The 21634-nt window shown below is 41.4% G+C and overlaps 1 protein-coding gene across 1 annotated transcript in view; it reads right to left on the reverse strand.

Annotated features, from left to right (window-relative positions):
* Nucleotides 1-1762: 1762 nt before the first annotated feature.
* LIN52 (lin-52 DREAM MuvB core complex component) overlaps nucleotides 1763-21634 on the reverse strand; it is a 117254-nt gene continuing 97382 nt past the window's right edge. Inside the window, exon 6 of the mRNA XM_033187501.1 lies at nucleotides 1763-2673. Within this exon, the coding sequence (XP_033043392.1) occupies nucleotides 2618-2673 (56 nt within the window). The 3' untranslated portion in view covers nucleotides 1763-2617. The remainder of the gene's footprint in view (nucleotides 2674-21634) is intronic.

Genomic DNA, 21634 nt, shown 5'->3' on the forward strand with positions numbered 1-21634 from the left:
AAAGCGACCAGAAAACCAACTACCTGGCTTCCAGTTACAGACTTGAGTTGGTTTGGGGGAGGTATCCCAATCAATTTCCCCAAACACTTAAAAGTGCCTGATGTCATCAACTCTCAAAAACAGAGCAAAGGAAGAATCTGACATTATGGCACTATTTTTTGGCCACACACACATACACACACAAACTCTTCAACCGCATTTAGTGAGATACAGAAATATCAATCGATAATAAGTTTAAATTAAAATCAAAGCCCCTACAACCTAACCTTCTATGTAGCATCTCAGTAGAATGTTTTACTTCTCATACTCATCTTTCATATCTTATGTTCAGTCTTTTTTCCTCTCAATAAGTAAAACTACATGGATGGCCAAACGAGAGAAAAATTCAGCGTTAATTCTAGCATGAGAACAAGGCACAAATGTTAGAAAATGGTTAATGGATCAGCTTTTAAACTGAAGAGTGCCATGCCCTAGCAAACACTCACGACTCAAAACTTGACCATAACTTTTCTTGTGTCCAAACACCATGAGACTATTGCCACAGGGATCTTCTTTTTTTTTTTTTTGAGACAGAGTCTCACTCTGTTGCCCAGGCTGGAGTGCAGTGGCATGATTTTGGCTCACGGCAACCTCCACCTCCCGGATTCAAGCGCTCGTGCCTCAGGCCCCCAAGTAGCTGAGACTATAGGCATGTGCCATCACGCCCAGCTAATTTTTGTATTTTTAGTAGAGACAGGGTTTCACCATGTTGGCCAGGCTGGTCTGGAACTCCTGACTTCAAGTGATCTGCCCACCTCAGCCTCCGAAAGTGCTGGGATTACAGGTATGAGTTGCCTGGCCAGGATATTCTTATTTATTTATTTTGAGACGGACTTTCACTCTGTCGCCCAGGCTGGAGTGCAGTGGCGCGATCTTGGCTCACCGCAACCTCCGCCTCCTCGGTTCAAGCAATTCTCCTGCCTCAGCCTCCCTAATAGCTGGGACTACAGGCCTGTGCCACCACGCCCAGCTAATTTTTGTATTTTTAGTAGAGATGGGGTTTCACCATGTTGGCCAGGATGGTCTCGATCTCTTGACCTCATGATCTGCTTGCCTCGGCCTCCCAAAGTGCTGGGATTACAGGCATGAGCCACTGCGCCCGGCCCCGGGATATTCTTCTGTGCAAAGTTTAGGAAACTCCATGCACTTCTCAAAACATCAGATGCTGGGGGCTGGCTTATACGAGAAATATGGAGAACACATATAATAGATTTTACCCATGGGCTAGATTTTCAGATTTTAACAGGGACAGATAAGTGGTGAAGAACTCCATGAAAGTTGTATTTAAGTCAGAAGATTCTCTTTCGTGTGTGTGTGTTTCTATTATATAGATGAACTATCTCATACGTGCTGTCAGAGGGGACGATCCCACCATACCATAGCACATTCTTTTAAGGTTAGGGCTTCTAGCTTTCAACCAAATGGGAACTCCTATAAACCATCCCGTTTCTCTTGTCTTTCAGGCTACACTGACTTTCTTGCTTGAATCTGTAACAGATTAATTAGAACTCGAAAGTCCTTTCTGTCACCTTCACATTGGTCTTTTTTTTTTTTTTGAGATGGAGTCTTGCTCTGTCACCCAGGCTGGAGTGCAGTGGCCGGATCTCAGCTCACTGCAAGCTCCACCTCCCAGGTTTATGCCATTCTCCTGCCTCAGCCTCCCGAGTAGCTGAGACTACAGGTGCCCGCCACCTCACCCAGCTAGTTTTTTGTATTTTTTAGTAGAGACGGGGTTTCACCATGTTAGCCAGGATGGTCTCGATCTCCTGACCTCGTGATCCGCCCGTCTCGGCCTCCCAAAGTGCTGGGATTACAGGTTTGAGCCACCGCGCCCGGCCCACATTGGTCTTTAGATCTAGAACCCAAGGCAACCTTGGATAAGCCTTTCATTACACAAGCTAATTCCAGGAGGGACTCAGGGATCCCTCCGCCCGAAGTCAGAACTGGAAGGTGGGGCTGGGAAGTAAGGAATGAAAAGCAAATGGGACTATCATAAGAGGTATAGAAGTTTTAAAAAACAGATGTACATTTCAAGAAGATTCTGGTTTCTCCAGCTGGGGATTCTGGGAACTTAGTATATACTGGAGAGTTCACAGGTCAGGCTGCATGGTCTGGTCCAGAATCTAGTTGGTCTCTGGTCTCCTTGAATCAAAAACACTTCCTAAGAGATCAAGAACAATTCAAAAGAACCCATCCAATCAACATGTCACAACTGACTGCCATGACTGAGTCAAATCAACCGTAAGATCCTGGGGCTCCTGAATCACTTCCAGAAATGAGAAAGCAGGACTTTGACCTTTAAGAATGATATGCCCTCAGCTGTTACCAATATCCGAGGCTAAGAAGGTTCAAGTCTGAAAGCTGATTGAGTAACTGCAATGATCCTTGGGTAGAGCAGATTCTTCTCTTGCTGCTGAATGTCCTCAGACGCGCAGAGTGCCAGGAACAGGGGAGAGGGTAGTCCTGGAGGTACACCCTCTGGTCTCTCCCAAGCAAGCAGTGAGGTGTGCATTGTTAGAGGTGCACCGGGAAGGCAGCTTGGTTTCGAAACCCAGGACATCCTGTCCACAAGCAGCTGCTACTTCTTGGGCTTCTCTAGAATATTGAGGAATTTCCCCCGTGTCATCTCTCTGGCTGGAATCACAAAGCAAACAAATGATCAATGAAAACCTAAAATCTGAAAAAAGAATCATAGAAAGATTTAACTTAAAAATGCAGATTGATTTAAATTATATATCAAGTTGCTATCACAACAGATTTAATCATCACCAACTAACCTCCTAAAAGGGGGTAAAAACAAACCGCTATAGACAACTACAACTCTACAAAGCTATTCTGAAGTTGGCAACTGAGATACACACCAAATGACTGGGAAAGATTTTATCATTCATATTTAAACAAATCACCAGGGGATTCCCCCAAAACCTATCTCTGTCTCAAGAATGTAACCTAATACTCATGTTCACTATCTCAGGGGGTTTGCTCTGGGAGCCTAAAATCCAACCAAGATTAGTCTTCTCTGGGTTGCTGGTGTCTGGACATTTATAATCTCAAATCAAAATTAGAGATCATTTACCCTATCTCTCGGCAGTGGTAGTCCCTGGATACTGTAATATAACAGGGTTTATATTCCCTCAGTGCAGTTCATCTGTGGATGGTGTCATAAAGTAGGGTTTATAGAGCTTTGGTCTTCTTTCCCTTGGCATTGTCAGTCCTTAGATATTTAATATAGCCAGCCAAGGTTTATGTGTCTTTCTCCGGCTTTCAGCACCATCAATCTTTGAATGCTGTAGTTACAAGTGGGTTTATACAGCTACTTTCCTACATAGAAGGTTCCAAAATGAAAGTAAAACATTTCTCAGTTACAAGGGCCACTCCAGAGGTCCCCTATTTTAGATCTCAGAAAGCATATGTAGTGTAACAGCCCCCTCCTCATCCTCATCCTGCAAGGCCATGTTTTCAGATTTCTTAAATGGATTTAACAGTGCAGAAAGTTTCTGATGGCTGATGGCTGGCTCTGGAAGCCAGGCCTTCTGGAACCATGCAGTAGGCACAGGGCAGGCTGTGTGGTCTCCCAAGAACACATCTCCATCATGACCAAAGAAGTGAGGAGGCTAGGGAGGCACCCTCAGGAATGAGAAGGACTTCACCTGGGCCTCCTTGTTGCCTTTCCCAAGTCCAGAGCAAACGGAGCTAGATGAATGGCCTCCCGCTCCCCTCTGCCCCAACTTAAATTTAACAGTTTTCTTGTTTTATTGTACAATGAAGAAATAAAACAACACAACCTCTGGGACCACAGGGAGGCTTTTGGTAACTTCAATCTACACATTCCCCATCTTTCACTAGTTCCTGTGCTCCAACAAAGGGAAAGGAAATTCCATTAACTAGGCATAGAAGCCCAGTGTTGGGTCTTGCCTCACGTGCCCACAATCCCAACCCAGACCAAATCAAACAGACCATTCCTTCCTTTGTGGATTTATAGCAAATCCTGTAAAAGCAAAGTTCCTATAAGACTTGCATGCAATTACTTGCTTATATAGTTGTCTTCCTCTACTAAAATGTACTGAAGGCAGAGACTGTTTAGTGCTTTGGACTTTTCTCCCTCGGCAAAAGATCCAAACAATTAGATGCAAACTCCAGAGCACATGCCCTCCTGTTCACTTGTCATCAGAGATGTTAACATTTCTGATTAATTCATATAGCCCTTATTTTATTCCTCATTTCTTTATCCTTGCTCTGCTGCAGTGCAAGATTCTTACCGACCTGCTACAGACTCAGCGGACTGGATAAATTATAATACACCAAAGAACTAGAACCAGAAATGCAAAAAATGTTAGTTTCCTTCCTTTCCATCAACAAGTATGACTAGTTAGTGGCCCTCAGTGCTCCATTCTCTACATGATGGGAGTCTTTTAAAATGTGCCTTGCTTATTTGACAAGAAAATCATTTCCCTTAATACAAACAATGCCAAGTTAATGGAGAGATTGGGGTCAAGGACTAACTACTCTAGAGAAAATCCAGTCAAGTACTGTCTTGCCCATAGGAGGTAGCATGGGCTTCTTGCAGAGAACATAGGATTTGAACTCAGTTTAAGTTCCAGCTCTAGCACTTAGCAGCAGGGTGACACCCTGGGCTGGGCAGATCTCTGAGCCTCAGTCTCTTCATTTGTAACGGAGGGTATGTTAACACCCTACTTTTCTCTTGGATATGAGCAATGAACACGCTGGGTATAGTGCTAATCATTAACACAACATTTTCCAGAGGTGGGTAAGCTCTCTTGCATTCAGTATTTTCTGAGTGAGTAAGTGAATGAATGAATGAATGAATGAACAAACTGCACAAAGGGAGGCTAGCAAACAAAAAACTCCATTCCTTGGAATCTTTTCCCTCAGTTTGAAGGAAAAGAAATTTCCTTATACTTTTGGGCAGATTGGTCTCACTTATTTCTACTAGATGGGTTATCTGCCTACTCTCAAGTTTAAACATGCAACAAATGATCCTGCAACATGGCTAGAAGCAGGATCTCTGGAAACCAAACATGGGCAATACAAAACTCTTCTGGAGAGAACACAGCCTGGTTCCAAAAATCCTGGGCCTGGAGCACTGCACTGCTCTAACTAATGATTTCTGCCTGCTGACCGTCAGACCCACCAACTCCTTACTGTTTTTCCCCAAATGGGAAAATGACCAATATTTTTAAGACTTAGAATTTTAAAAAATCCACACAATTTAAGGGGTCAAAAGGGTTTAAAAGGAAAAATAAATAGATATTCTATTTTCAAGAAGTCTCTCAGTGGCAAGCTCTCCTTGAATTTAACCAATCCTTTTCAACAACCCTTTTTCCACTCAATCATTCCTCCCCCTTCAACCTAATCCAAGTACACAGAGCTGCAGGAAACCACTGTAAAAGTAGAAGTAATTCAAAAGACATCATCTCCTACATGGGAGGAGAGAAAGTTTTCCTACTCGCCAGTCCCATATAGGAGATATACGAATGTATGACACAGCCGCTCCCTAAAAGAGGGCTGTGCCCTATAAATCAGATGCTAAGCACCAACCCCTTTTTGTGCACAGAGAAATTGCTGTGGGTCAGGGGCTGCTCCAGAGCACGTGCCCTCCTGTTCACTTGTCATCAGAGATGTTAACATTTCTGATTAATTCATATAGCCCTTATTGTATTCCTCATTTCTTTATCCTTGCTCTGCTGCAGTGTGAAGATTCTTACCGACCTGCTACAGTAATCACCGCCCGCTAACCGCACCCCCCCAAACCTAGTGAAATTGTTTAGTGATGCCAACTGCGCTTTTAATTTGCAAGACATCAGACACAGAGGTAATTTATACTAACATCTGTTCATTTTTGACTTCTGAAACAAACTCGCACATGCTGCTACAAAATCCCATTAGGAGTAGGGAGACAGCCTTCTGCTACTATTCTGTATTCTCGTCTACACACACACACACACACACACACACACAATCTCTTCTAGTAGGGTCTTATAAATAAACGTATTTTACTCTTAGCTTTTTAAGCTCCCATCAGGAATTTCAAATCTCTTTGGGGAAAAACCTTCAGAGATGACTACTGCCTGCTTACAGAGAAGAGAAAGCCATTTCTATTCCCCACTGCCTAGTTCTCTCCCTTCGTCTTCACAATGGTTATAGCTTGGTATAATTCTAGAATGAATAGCCAGCATAAGACTACATATTCTTCAGCTTGGCACTTCCAGTTCCTCCATTTTCTCCTGTTTCTTTGTTCCCCATAATGTATTATATTATATAGAAAACAATTCTAGACACAATAAGATTGGGAGAGAGTGTTATCTAGAGTCAGTGAAATCTGTCAACTATTTTCTTTTTTTTGAAACAGAGTCTCGCTCTTGTTGTCCAGGTTGGAGTGTAATGGCGCAATCTCAGCTCACTGCAACCTCTGCCTCCCCAGTTCAAGTGATTCTCCTGCCACAGCCTCTCAAGTAGCTGGGATTACAAGCATGCACCACCACGCTCAGCTAATTTTTTGTATTTTTGGTAGAGACAAGGTTTCACCATGTTGGCCAGGCTGGTCTCGGACTCCTGACCTCAGGTGATCCGCCCGCCTTGGAAGTGCTGGGATTATAGGCACAAGCCACCTCGCCCAGCCTGTCAACTATTTTTTGATTCTGGATTTATTCTCTAAGATTACAAGGTTTCACAGGAAGGCAACACCGCTTCCATTCTAATAACTATGCCAAGAGAGGCCCACTGGTCATCAGCCACTGTTGCATGCCGTGCAGGAGAGAAGCATGACCCCTATGTCAAGTCATGATTTACAGGCCCTATTATGTTGGACATAGATCACAAATTGAGAAAGCCACAATTGAGACTGTCACCATAGGGTTAACACGTGAAATGCTGCAGAGAGTGTGGAGAGGGGACTGGCTACTACACAGCGAGAGACAGCAAATGGATAGACTACAATGAACTTCCAGGTTTCCACTGTTTCTGTTACCCCCCACCCATTTCGTAGTTTCTCCAGGGCTATCCGGTTCATGGCAGCTGTAAATACCTGGGTATATTTGGAGAGGTCAGGGCTGAAAGGAGGACTCCACTGTGCCTGCTCTGAAAGTGGTGTGTGGTTTAATATAATCTTCTTTAGACTCTCCAATTCCTCCACCCTACATTTAGCCTTGCTTCTGGCTCACTTTCCACAATGACTATCCCCAAACTGCCTTCTCTGCAGTAAATTTTTCTGGTGGCTGGTTGAAAAAGATTCAGTGGTACAGATTGATTTCCCACTGGTGAGGGGATGAGGGATTACCAGAGGCACCCTGGTTAACGAGACTGGGTGCAGAATCTCTCTCGAGACCAGCCCTCTCTGCCAGGGCTCTGCACCTTTCGCCAATGACATATGGGTTTTATTACAGAAAGATTGTCCAGATTATAACCTTGAGGCAATTGCCTGATAACATTCTGCTCAGCTTTTATGTAGGGAACAATGTAAAGTTTAAGTAACTTTTTAATGAAGTGGAAGAAACTCATAGTTCAGTTTTTCAATTCCAATGCAAACTACTTTAAATATTTCTATGCCTCAATATAATTAAAAATGTTTGTGAAGGGGGCACGAATTGCTTTCCACTGGTTTTCTCCCATTCAGAAGAGCAGTTAACAGGTTGCTTTTAGCAGATTCTAATATGAGTGGCCAGGAAACAAAGGAGACAACATAATATTGTGAAAAGAACAGGACTTCAGCTCTTACACTGACCCTGGCCCACGCAGGCAAATTACCAAGTTATTTTTCTGAGCTCCTTTCCTCATCCATTCAAGGTAGGATTAATACAAAGTCACATAGGCATTCAATAAATGCTTGCTACTGTACAACTATTTCTTTCATTTCAAACACGAAGTTTATTTAAGCAATAGGATGCCTGATGGGAAAACTATCTAAGATTCATTTCTTTAAGAGTACCCCTGCTTAAAGACATATTGCCCTACATGTAACAGCTATGTACAAGAGAGTTTAAAAATGGGTTGGTTTTAGAATGACAAGTGAAAAACACCAAAATTCTCCAATTTAACAAGGTATGGAAGGATTTTTCTTCTTTTTTTAATAAGAGACAAGATCTTGCTCTGTCACTCAGGCTGGAGTGCAATGGTGCAGCCATAGCTCACTGCAGCCTCAACCTCCTGGACTCAAGTGATCCTCCTGCCTCAGCCTCCTAAGTAGTTGTGACTATATGCGTGCACCACCTGGTTACATTTTTTTTTATTTTTTGTAGAGACAGGATCTTGAACTACTAGCTTTAAGTATGGAAGGATTCTGTGTTATTGATTTTTATTAAATGATGAGAGCAAAATAACTTAATGAAGTATAAAGATAAGAGCTGAATGAACATGCTGCTAATGGAGAAGGGGGGCATTGCCACAGAATCAGTATTTATCCCCATCTTATCTCCATCTGCTGTTGATCAAAATATATCATTGGCCATTTAGTTTAAAAAATAAAAAGGCAATATGCTTGTGCACAAATGCCAGCCACTTTACGCACAATAAAGGAATGAGAAAGGGGTACACAAAAGGATAGAAAAAATCCACACTGTTGTAGTCAGGATGGAGTTCAATGGAGTTGTAGTTTTCTGAGAATGTATTCCTGGTCTGTGGGAATAGATTTCTGGAGTAAAGAGCAGGTTCCCTTTGTAGTAGACACCTCCTGTCTGCTGCTGGAACATATCAATTGTATCCTTATTTCCAACTGTGCAGGTGTGTCTATCTCATTAATCGGCGGCCCATCAAATTGGAATCTGATCTGCCTCATTGATAAACTGTTGTTCACAATGAGCTTTCATTAGTCTACAAAGTGGTATATGCCTCTTACTCTTAGACTGCACCACTGAACGATCCTACCCCTCCACCTTCAAATTAATATGACCACTGTTGGCAGGGCATGGTGGCTCATGCCTGTAATCCCAGCACTTTGGGAGGCTGAGGTAGGTGGATCACCTGAGGGGTGAGTTCGAGACCAGCCTGGCCAACATGGTGAAACCTCATCTCTACTAAAAATACAAAAATTAGTTGGGCATGGTGGCGTGCACCTCTAGTCCCAGTTACTCAGGAGGCTGAGGCAGGAGAATCGCTTGAACCCAGGAGGTGGAGGTTGCAGTGAGCCAAGATCATGTGACTGCAATCCAGCCTGGGCGACAGAGTCAGACTCTCTCTCAAAAACCAAAAACCAAAAACCAAAACAAAACCAACCACTGTTGTCAGTCTTGCTTCCTTCCTTGGCCTTCTTGTCAGTCACAGTGAGCCCTGGAGTCTCCTTAGCTGCTGCTTTACAGGAGGTACCAGATCTACATCAAGTAAGCACATACATAGCACCAGGAGTGGCAAAAGGAGACCTATTTATTTCTAAAAAGATCTTCCAATGCAAGACAAATGGTAACACGAAAGACTTGCATCTGTGTAACGCATACTGTGGCGTATTAAGCCTGGCTGCAGTAATGCCAGGTACTAAGTGGAGGCAGCTACCTTCCTTAACTATACCAGTAGATACTTCTAGCCAAAAGGAACACATAAAATTCCAATTTAGTGGCTGGGCGCGGTGGCTCACGCTTGTAATCCCAGCACTTTGGGAGGCTGAGGCAGGCGGATCACGAGGTCAGGAGATCATGACCATCCTGGCTAACACGGTGAAACCCGTCTCTACTAAAAATACAAAAAAATTCGCTGGGTATGGTGGCGGGCGCCTGTAGGCTCAGCTACTTGGGAGGCTGAGGCAGGAGAATGGTGTGAACCCGGGAGGCAGAGCTTGCAGTGAGCCGAAATTGAGCCACTACACTCCAGCCTGGGTGACAGAGCAGGACTCCATCTGAAAAAAAAAAAAAAAAAAAAAAAAAAATCCCAGTTTACTTTAAATCAATGTGCTAAAGGCTGTTAATTTAATTGGCCTCATAAAAGATGTTTTTATAGAAATGATGCCATTTGTTATAGTTTTGACTGTTCTTTAGAAATCACTTTTTTGGTCCCTGAAATCTTGAATGTATTCTATCTTGAATGTATTCTAACAGCTATGACAAAAGGGACCTACTGATCAGTTATCATTGTGTGCCGTGAAGAAAAGAAGCATAGAGGGGGTGGTGAAGAACGAAGGCAGTCTCATGGAGCACACACTATGTATTAGATATTAGGAAGATTCAAATAAAGTCAAAGACATGCTTTCCCACAGAAAGAGACTATTCTCAAAGGCCATGCTGCCTTTAAGATGGGGCTAGCCATTGTTAACAAGCATTCTGGTGGATTGGCAGAGAACAAAAAGAGAGCAATGTGATTTATAATGCTGATTTCTGTCTCGCAGGAATGTGCAACATTTCCCTGTGACTCTGGCACAGAGCTGGTGTACAGCAGAGCAGCAGTTCCAGGGCAGTCTGCCAGACTGAGACTCTTCACCACACTCCGGCTGTGTCAGATCTCCACAGGAAAAGTATCACTAAGTGATCAATAAGTCAAGGACTAAGCACTTTTAATGCCTCTGATAATGAGAGCAGCTGGTGCTGGAGTCACTGTCAAGAGCAGAAGGAGCTGTGAAAAGCACACAGTGCCACTGGATGAGGAGGGGTCTTTTGGAGTTTCATTCCATTAGGACACCTGGTGGCCCTCAGCAGGTGGTGGAACTATAATAAGGTCCACCGCCTGTTCTCAGTCAACTCTTGTGGAGAAGTACACACAAGCAACAGTCTTTGGTGTAAATCTTACTTGTCTCTAAAATATATAAAAGTAGCATTTGAAGGTCAGCAGCCTTGAGGCTTTTGCCTTAAGTTCTTTAGGTGACCGGGCATGATGGCTCACGCCTATAAACCCAGCACCTTGGGAGGTCGAGGCTGCCGGATCAGTTGAGGTCAGGAGTTTCAGACTAGCCTGGGCAACACGGTGGAACCCCATCTCTAGTAAAAATACAAAAATTAGCCAGGCACGGTGGCACACGCTTGTAATCCCAGCTACTTGGGAGGCTGAAGGGGGAGGATTGCTTGAACCTGGGAGGCGGAGGTTGCAGTGAGCCGAGATCGCGCCATTGTACTCCAGGCTGGGTGACAGAGTAAGACTCTGTCTCAAAAAAAAAAAAAAAAAAAAATTATTTAGGCATAATAAAACATTTCAAAAAGGAGGCTAAAATACTATATATCTGAGAAAAGAATGGTCTGGATCAAACTATCACAGACTATCAAAATTTTTGTCCTCAGTATTCTCAAAAAAATCTTTTTGGGAGCACACTTTCTAGATTATCTTTTTATTGGGTATCTTGGCTCTCTATCAGGACTCTTCCAAAAGGGTGCAGTGGCCAAGAACAATGTTTCCTCCAGTGACTTCTGAGAAAGAAAATTTTATTATTTATTTTACTTTTTAACTTTAATTTTTTGTAGATATGGGGTCTTGCTATGTTGAACTGGTCTTGAACTCTTGGCCTCAAGCAATCCTCTTGCCTCAGTCTCCCAAAGTGCTGGGAATATAGGCATGAGCCACCATGCCCGGCATGAGAAAGATAATTTTATATCAAACTTTTTTCTTCAATTCATAGTAACACCCATTTGCAGAGTGTTTTATCCGAGAAGTAATATGAAAAGGAAAAGCCAGGACTCAACGTGCAGGTAAACAAATTTGGACAGTTCCAATATGGAAAATAATTTTAATGGCTTTTCATAACAGAAAAAAAGGACAGAAATATCCAGCCAACAGATTTATTTTCAGAATATAAAACATCAAGCAGGAACATAAAATATGGGAAGTGTCAGCCATGATGCCTGATGATTGAAGGCAGAAGTAGAAGAATCTTAATTGTCAGGCATTTGAAAAATGTTGCATCCAAGTGAAAGACTGTTTCTCCATCAACTCTTCTTGCCCTGCCCTCTTTTAAGAGCAAAACAAGACTAGATTTCAAAAATGTATTCTTACCATCTTTCTTCCTACTAAAAACAAACCAAAACAACAGCAAAAACCCCCCAAAGATCTGTGTTCGAGAAATGAGAGCTAACAACTTCTTAGTTGTATTTTGTTTCCTTTTCAGAGGACCTGACAGATCTATTTCATAGTTCTACTTGGTTTCCTTTTCAAGGGGAAAACTCAATTGAATGAAAGGCAGTGAGATCAAAGCAATTAATTAATACTCTGGGGGCTAGAACTTTTATTAAATACTCACAAATTTGTGCAGAACATTCATGCTTCAGGGCCTTTACACAGTAATACATCCTGGTGAAACACTTATTATGACCAAAGGCTAGTAGCTTCACAGTCTTAATACCCTCATCCATAAAGTAAGAACAGCAATAATAATCTATTATGTAAGGTTAAGATAGAAGAACAACAACTAGTCAAAGTGACTTGATCAGAACACAAAATATTTTGCCCCAAGTTAGACAGAGTAACTTATTCATAGGCTAGGTTCCACTCTCAGGAAAATCAGACCAGGATCACAGTATAGATAATTTCAAATGACTTGCATATTCAGACAACTTTCCTGCCCTGTCTATCTGACTTTAAGGGGCTGGCAGCTGGCAACAGCTAAAGTCTAGGGATGATGAAGGCCTAGTCTTCTTGACCCCCAGGGCAGGGAAAGGGTTACATCTTCACACTGAGAAGCCAATAAAAACCTCTCTTGATTATAATTTAGATAAGAACCACTGGATTGAATAATAATGTCTGAAACTCCCCTGGCTGTTTCACCTTGAGACGTCCATCACTGGGTTAAACATGATGCTAATTGCATTTGGATTGATTAATTTCTCTCACTCCTGTCTATTCGAATAACGCTTAACAAAATAATCATAGCACCCAGAGCCAAATCTTTTCCGTCAAAGGAATGAAGCCATCAGAACAGGCAGAGATGAAAGAAATGAAGATGACCCGTAATTACTGCTACGGTGATATCATTACCATATTATACAAAATGAGTGTGGGGGGAAAGGAGAGTGGAGGGAGGAGGGGCTGAGATTATTTATTTTTTTTAATGGAACCCTACAACCTAAGAATACAGATTTGACATCAAGTGGAACACACAGAAATATAGAACTTTAAAAAAAATACAAATCTTCCTCATGAAATTGTAAAATCCAACAAACACTGAGGCCCAAGATACATCAAGTGTCTTGGGTTGTGAGCAGGTATTATTCACGCCACTATTTTTTCATCGCAATAACACTTTGTGTATGACTTGCATTGAGATTTAAGATGCTGTCTTCATATCACAAGCATTCCCATGGATATTGGAGAATTTTTCTTTAAGCCAAGGAATAATATCATTTTATTTTAATATTGTTAGAGGTGGCCTTGTTTGTAAAATTAGAATCCTGGTTTTAACTGCAGCTAGTTCTAGTTTAAGGCATACACAAAAAATGGCTATGAATTTTTGTGTATGGTTCATTGGACAACATTAAGGATTTAATTTAAAATACTAGACAGGACAAATATTATATTTCCCTATAAACTGTTTTGTTGTTTAATAGAAACTTTTAATACTTATGACAAAAAACCTATGATCATGAGGGATTTACATCTACCTTAGGTGTAAATCCATCATGTATGAGATGGTGCTCTCAGATGAATTACACAGGCTCTCTGTGCCTCAGTTCCTTCCTCTGTTAAGTGGGGATCGGTATCTGCCTTACTGAGTTATTGTGAGACTTAGAGATAATACAGTTAAGTGCTCAATAAGTGCTGGCACAAGAAAAAAATTTCCCCCTAAGATTAACTTTATGGCTATTTACAGAACCCTGTATAATGTTTTTGCTATTACATTTACGAAAGTTAATTCAACAGACACTTATAAAGTAACTTGCACACAGATGTTAACAAATATTTGTGAAATAAATAAATAGGACACTTAGAAGGCACATAATTTGAAAAGGCTAGAAATACCTGTAAGATATTTTTGCTGTGGTATTTTAAAAGTAGAACCATCTTTAAATAAAAAACAATAAAAATGGATACTGAAGTTGTTTTATTTAGCTTGGACAAAAAGGCATATTCCTCTATTTTCTTATATAACAAATATCCCCAAAATAAAACAAACATATATATTTTGAATGTGTAATAATCCAGTGATAAACAAGAGCAGTACTTTAAAAGAAAAAAAATATGTATTTCTGTCAGGTTAAAATGAGAATCAAAACCATTTACTCTGACAACTCATTATTTTTTGCTTTCTTTTTGGTTAATAGAGGCAATGCAATACACTGAAAAAGGATTTATCTTATCTGGCTTTGGAATTAAACATATTCAAACCCCAGCCCCCCTTTCCAAACTTTAAGACTACAAACAAGTAATTTATTTTTCTGAACACGGGTTTTCTCTGTAAAATGGGAATTATAAAATAAACTTTGCAGACTCTTATGAGATTAAATAAGATAATGTATGAAATTCTTTCTTCTTCTTTACTTTTTTTTCTTTTTTGAGATCGAGTCTCACCCCGTCACCTGGGCTGGAGTGCAGTGGTGCAATCTTGGCTCTTTGCAACCTCTACCTCCCATTCAAGTGATTCTTGTGTCTCAGCCTTCTGAGTAGCTCAGACTAAAGGCATGCGTCATTATGCCCAGCTAATATATGTATTTTCAGTAGAGATGGGGTTTCATCATGTTGGCAAGTAATCCAACAGCCTTGGCCTCCCAAAGTACTGGGATTACAGGCATGAACAACCATGCCCCGCCAAAAATCTCCTGACCTTGTGACCTGCCTACCTCGGCCTCCCAAAGTGCTAGGATTATAGGTGTGAGCCACCGTACCTGGCCTTCAGGTGCTTTCTTGAATATCAACCCATTTACTTCCTTTATAGCACTTAACAAAATCTGAAATTAACTTTTTTTTTCCCCCCGAGACAGGGTCTTGCTCTGTTGCCCAGCCTGGAGAGTAGTAGCACAATCTTGGCTCACTGCAGCCTTGAACTCCTGGGCTCAAGTGATCCTCCTGCTTCAGCCTCCCAAAGTGCTGGGATTACAGGTGTGAGCCACCATGCCTGGCCTTGAAATTAACTTTATTTACTTTCATGCTCCATGAAGTTCTGCAGAACCTCTTGCTGTATCCCCAGCAATTAGAACAATACTAGGCATATGGTAGGTGATCAACAATGTATCTGTTGAAATAATATATTCATATATGAGGAAAGAGGAACTCTATTTCCTTTTCAGTTTTTTTTTTTTTTTTTTGAGACGGAGTCTCGCCCTGTCGCCCAGGCTGCAGTGCAGTGGCACCATCTTGGCTCACTGCAACCTCCACCTCCTGGGTTCAAGCCATTCTCCCGCCTCAGCCTTCCCAAATAGCTGGGGATTACAGGTGTGAGCCACCATGCCTGGTTAATTTTTTGTGTTTTTTCGTAGAGATGGGGTTTTATCATGTTGGCCAGGATGGTCTCGAACTCGTGACCTCAAGTGATCCAGTCACTTCAGCTTCCCAAAGTGCTGTGATTACAGACGTGAGCCACTGTGCCCGGCCTCAGTTCTTAGTTAAACACCAAGCATCAAATATTTTTGTTTAAGTAAAATTACCCAGAAATTTCTTTAACGCAGAAATTCCACTTTAGAGGTATTCACATGCCTATTCAATTCAATACTATTTGTAATAACCGAAGATGAGAAACAACTCAAATGTCCATCAGTAGGGAGGGGAATGATCGTGTCACTACACTCCAGCCTAAGCAATAGAGTGAGACCTTGTCTCAAAAATAAATAAATAAATAGAAAGAAACCTTAAGCTGCATTCAGGGGTCTTGTTGTTATATATAGTTAGTTATTTTGAAGTGACTTCTATTGTACGTTAAATAAATAATTATGTTAGTTATTAGGAACCAAGATTTTCAGCATTAAAAACAGAAATCATTATAAAATCAAATATATTACATAAAAACCCCCAAATATGTTAAATTTGAACTGGCTGCACTATTGGTAAGAATATAATTCCTGGCCGGGTGCGGTGGCTCAAGCCTGTAATCCCAGCACTTTGGGAGGCCGAGACGGACGGATCATGAGGTCAGGAGATCGAGACCATCCTGGCTAACACGGTGAAACCCCGTCTCTACTAAAAATACAAAAAACTAGCCGGGCGAGGTGGTGGCGCCTGTAGTCCCAACTATCTCGGGAGGCTGAGGCAGGAGAATGGCGTGAACCCGGGAGGTGGAGCTTGCAGTGAGCTGAGATCCGGCCACTGCACTCTAGCCTGGGTGAGAGAGCGAGACTCCGTCTCAAAAAAAAAGAAAGAATACAATTCCTTTTTCTCTTTTCACAAAAACCATATTTACCTACCCTGTTCACAGAACAGGCCTAGAGACAATGACAGCCTCTTAACAATGTATACTATTAGTGCCTAGATTTCTACTAAAATTAGTGCCTAGATTTCTACTAAAAGCAATACTATTAGTGCCTAGATTCCTTGGAGAAATGGATAAGAGTCCAAGTCTGGATAAGTAAGTGAACCAGGGATATCCTGACTTTCCTGAAAGCAAGAAGGTTATCGAAGATTACTAGGGTCTTCCATGTTTCAGTCTAACAAAAAATAAGAAAAAAATTTGAAAAAAGAAGAAAAAAGAAATAAAAAAGAAAAAAATTTACTGGGGTCATGTCAAAAGACAGGAGCCAACTTGAAGGGGTGCCCACTAAAGATGGGACCATTTTGAAGAAAAAAAGAATAATGATTTTAGTAGATCTAAACACAACAAATACAAACATCTACGATATTTAAAAAAAGTCCTGCCACTTCAACTCATTCTGAAAATTGATAAATTAAAAAAGGAAAAATTTAACATTTTTCCTGCCATTTCTCTTTGAACTGCATTTCAGGGAAGCCAAACAGTTGCCTATTTCATAGAATAATAATAACTGTTATTATCATTACTGTTATTATTTTGAAAATAACATGACTGATACCACCCAAAGCCACTGATCTTCACTCAAACTGGAACAGACAGATGTCATGTCAGTCTTGATATGAAGGAACAGGAAGCACACAGTACCATTATGAAGTATTCTTGCCAAAAAGGCTGAATCCAAACCCAATCCATTATCTAGCTCTATCAGCTTGCAGGAAATTTGGCAGGAAAGAAGAACATGTTAAATGATATCACTAGGATAAAATTATCCAAACTTAAAATGTGGGGACCAGGTGTGGTAGCTCATGCCTGTAATCCCACCACCTTGGGAAGCCGAGGTGGGTGGATCGCTTGAGCCCAGCCCAGGCAACATGGAGAAACCCAATCTCCACAAAAAAATACAAAAATTAGCCAGGCATGGTGGCATGTGCCTGTAGTCCCAGCTACTTGGGAGGCTGAGGTGGGAGGATCACTTGAGCCCAGGATGTCAAGGCTACAGTGAGCCAAGATCACACCTGTGCACTCCAGCCTGGATGACAGAGTGAGAAAATGTGGGGAATCCTACCAGACAAACAACCCATCTTCTTCATTAATTAATGGGGGAAAAAACCCAGAGGAACTAGGGGATGCAGTTATGGAGAAATTAAAAGAGACTTAAGATTCATGTCAACTAAATGCAATGTACAGACCTTATTTGGATCCTGATTCAAACAAACCAATTGTAAAAAACAATTTTGAGCCGAACTGGACATGGACTATTAGATGTTATTAAATAATTATTATTTTATTCTGTTTGATGTGTTAATAATGGTAGTGTTTCAAAAACGGGGGATCTTCTAGTCAGAGACATGTACTAAAGTATTATGAACAAAATAGTATGACATCTAGGATTTGCCTTAAAATATTCCAGCAAACAACATAAACAACAAAAAGTGTGATAAAGGGGTACAGATAAAACAAGAATGGCAGAAAGTTGATCATTTTTGAAGCTGGGGATGGGTACATAGGGTTCATTGTAATATTCTCTCTAGTTAGCTTAAAAATTTTCCATAATAAAAAGAAAACCTTGCCAAATGCTTCCCTGGAAATATAGCTTTTGCTCATTATCACTACATATCATATCATCATTCATAAGCTAGAAGCAACATGAATGAGTACTCAGGGAAGAGTAGGCCAGGGAACAGAGATGGAGATGATTAATTCTGCTTAGGGCCTGGAAATGGACAGAAAAAGCTTTAGAAGGGGGTAACTTTTCGGCTGGGCGCGGTGGTTCATGCCTGTAATCCCAGCACTTTGGGAGGCCAAAGCGGGTGGATCATGAGGTCAGGAGATCGAGACCATCCTGGCTAACATGGTGAATCCCCATCTCTACTAAAAATACAAAAAAAATTAGCCGGGCGTGGTGGCAGGCGCCTGTAGTCCCAGCTACTTGGGAGGCTGAGGCAGGAGAATAGCGTGAACCCGGGAGGTGAAGCTTGAAGTGAGCCGAGATTGCGCCACAGCACTCCAGCCTAGGTGACAAAGTGAGACTCGTCTTAAAAGAAAAAAAAAAAAAAGAAAAAAAAGAAAAAAAAAAAGAAAGGGGTAACTTTTCATGTCACGAATGTTTATTTCCATCGTTTAATTCTTTGGATGAGGAACAAATTACATACAACCAAGAATCAAACACAGATTACATATTTTTTAAAAATCTACCAAATCAAACTCAGGTTAAGCCTAATAATAAGGAGCTACTACCTTCCAACCTTTCTCTCTCTTAAATATTTAAGAAATCATACTGATGAATCTAAGAACACAATTTTCACTTTGCCCATAAAACAGCTATGAGGGAAACTCCCCGGCTCAACATGTTGCTTCTACAAAATTTGCTGGCAAGTGGAGAGAAAGAGTTCTTGGTTACTTACTTACTGAATCTTCTCAAAAGAAGCTTTTGAGGTAGGTAGCAAGACTAACTTTAAGGTCCAGGTCAGCTTGATAGCTAACAAGTCACAAAAAGGAATAGCTTAAGTTAAATTTCCACTAGTCTAACTAAATTTCTACTATTAATGCTTTGCCCTCACACTATCAATAACTGTGTATATAAATGATGACCTCACTAATCCAATTTTACTGTGAACATTCTTTTACTTCTTTGGACAAATCAGCATCTACATTACTTAGCTGATAATTTAACTGATAATTTGATTTTTTTTTTTTTTTTTTTTTCCGAGACGGAGTCTCACTCTGTCGCCCAGGCTGTAGTGCAGTGGCCAGATCTCGGCTCACTGCAAGCTCCACCTCCCGGGTTTACGTCATTCTCCTGCCTCAGCCTCCTGGGTAGCTGGGACTACAGGCGCCCGCCACCTCGCCCGGCTAGTTTTTTGTATTTTTAGTAGAGACGGGGTTTCACCGTGTTAGCCAGGATGGTCTCGATCTCCTGACCTCGTGATCCGCCCGTCTCGGCCTCCCAAAGTGCTGGGATTACAGGCTTGAGCCACCGCGCCCGGCCGATAATTTGATTTTTAATTGTTTGCATTGTGGTTTCAATAAATATGGTTCATTTTCTCAACCTGACTGAACAATAAATTCATCAATGTGAAAATACTTTTAAAGATAATTTCTCTAACGGACTTGGAAAAAATGCTTAATAGGTCTGGCGCAGTAGCTCACACCTGTAATCCTAGCACTTTGGGAGGCCTAAGCGGGCAGATCGCTTGAGCTCAGGAGTTTCAGACCAGCCTGGGCAACACAGCAAAACTTCCTCTCCATAAATAATACAAAAAATTAGCTGGGCATGGTGGCATGCACCTGTAGTCCCAGCAACTCAGAAGGCTGGGGTGGGAGGACTGCTTGAGCCTGGGAGACAGAAGTTGCAGTGAGCCCAGATGGCGCCACGGCACTCCAACCTGGGTGACAGAGTGAGACCCCGTCTCAAAAAAAGAAATAAACAAATAAATAAAAAGCACAATATACAGTAGCCATCTAGTCAGTCTTAATTTTAAAAAACTTTTTCCTCTAAAATCATGTAGCAGTACAAAGGTACAACAACTTCTGTCTTCATTTGCTTATGAATTTGTTTTAAAACCACATCACAATCAGGTAAGAACTTAATGTGTCTACTTAGGAAGTCATATGGTAGTGGTTATTTTCCCTGTGATTAGAAATAACCGCTAGTAAACTTTCTGTTTTTTCAGAATATTTGATATTGATGTTTCTGAATAATCTTATTTAAAAATTCATGAACTACTAGTTTAAAATAATTAGAACACAAAAGTATCCTCACCAGAAAATTATATTGAGTATAATAGTCTGTATCACTGAAACTCTACAGCTTAACCTGCATATGGTTAATATATAGTAAATGTGTATTAAATGAAAGAATACTGTTTCAATAATACAGACCATAATTTAGGATCTTAAAATAAATTATACATAATGTGGCAAAACAAAATGGGGGGAGAATCTGGTTAATTAGATTCTATACAAGCATAAGCATTTACTAGAATTCTTTTTTTTTTTTTTTGACAGGGTCTCACTGTTGCCCAGGCTGGAGGGCACTGGTATGATTATGGCTCACTGCAGCCTCAACATCCTAGGCTCAAACAGTCCTCCCACCTTAGCCCCCTGAATAGCTGGCCACCATGCCTGGACTGGCTTTTTTCTTTCTAAAAATTTTTTTTGTAGATGAGGTCTTGCTATGTTGCCAGAGCTGGTCTTGAACTCTTGGCCTTAAGTGATCCTCTCACTTTGTCCTCCCAAAGTGCTGGGATTACAAGTGTGAGCCACTGCAACTGGCCCTCTACTCTTTTTTTTTTTTTGAGACAGGGTCTTGATCCATCACCCAGGCTAGAGTGCAGTGGCACAATCATGGCTCACTGTAGCTTCCACCTCCTGGCTCAAGTGATCCTCCCACCTCTCAGTCTCCCGAGTAGCTGGGATTACAAGTGCGTACCATCATGCTCAGGTAAGTTTTCTATTTTTTGTAGAGACAGGGTCTCACTATGTTGCTCAGGCTGGTCTTGAACTCCTTGGCTCAAGTGATTCTCCCACCTCAGCCTCCCAAAGTACCGATATAGGTATGAGCCACTGTGCCCAGTCAGGCCTATAATTCCTTTTTTTTTTTTTTTTGAGACGGAGTCTCGCTTTGTCATCCAGACTGGAGTGCAGTGGTGGGATCTCGGCTCACTGCAAGCTCTGCCTCCTGGGTTCACGCCATTCTCCTGCCTCAGCCTCCCGAGTAGCTGGGACTACAGGCGCCTGCCACCACGCCCGGCTAGTTTTTTCATATTTTTAGTAGAGACCCGGTTTCACTGTGTTAGCCAGGATGGTCTTGATCTCTTGACCTCGTGATCTGCCCGCCTCGGTCTCCCAAAGTGCTGGCATTACAGGCGTGAGTCACCGCACCTGGCCTATAATTCTTAATAATTAAATTTAAAATGTATTTTTTTCACTTCAATAATTTTAATTGCATTCAAACCAATGCCAAAGTGAAAGTGAAAAGAAGCATTTTATATGCTAGACCACTGGCCTCAAAATCAGAAGGTTAGAGTTCTAAACTAGTTTAATCAGTTAGTCGACATTTTACTGTGTGCCCATTATGTGCTCTTACAATTGCAAATAATGAGACACCAAAAGAGATCTCCCATTCTTTCTTAAAAAATTCCTCCTCCCTCCTTTTAGCACTTAAGTTTGCTCACCAAGAGTTCATCCTCTGTGTAGACACTATGCAGGTAGAGAGCTTTGCAAATATGGAGTACTTTCCCCCACAAGACCTTGAAGAGAGGGCCAGGTGCGGATATC

This window comes from Trachypithecus francoisi, unplaced genomic scaffold, assembly GCF_009764315.1.
Source record: "Trachypithecus francoisi isolate TF-2019V2 unplaced genomic scaffold, Tfra_2.0 Lachesis_group3, whole genome shotgun sequence".
In the NCBI taxonomy this organism is placed as follows: domain Eukaryota; kingdom Metazoa; phylum Chordata; class Mammalia; order Primates; family Cercopithecidae; genus Trachypithecus; species Trachypithecus francoisi.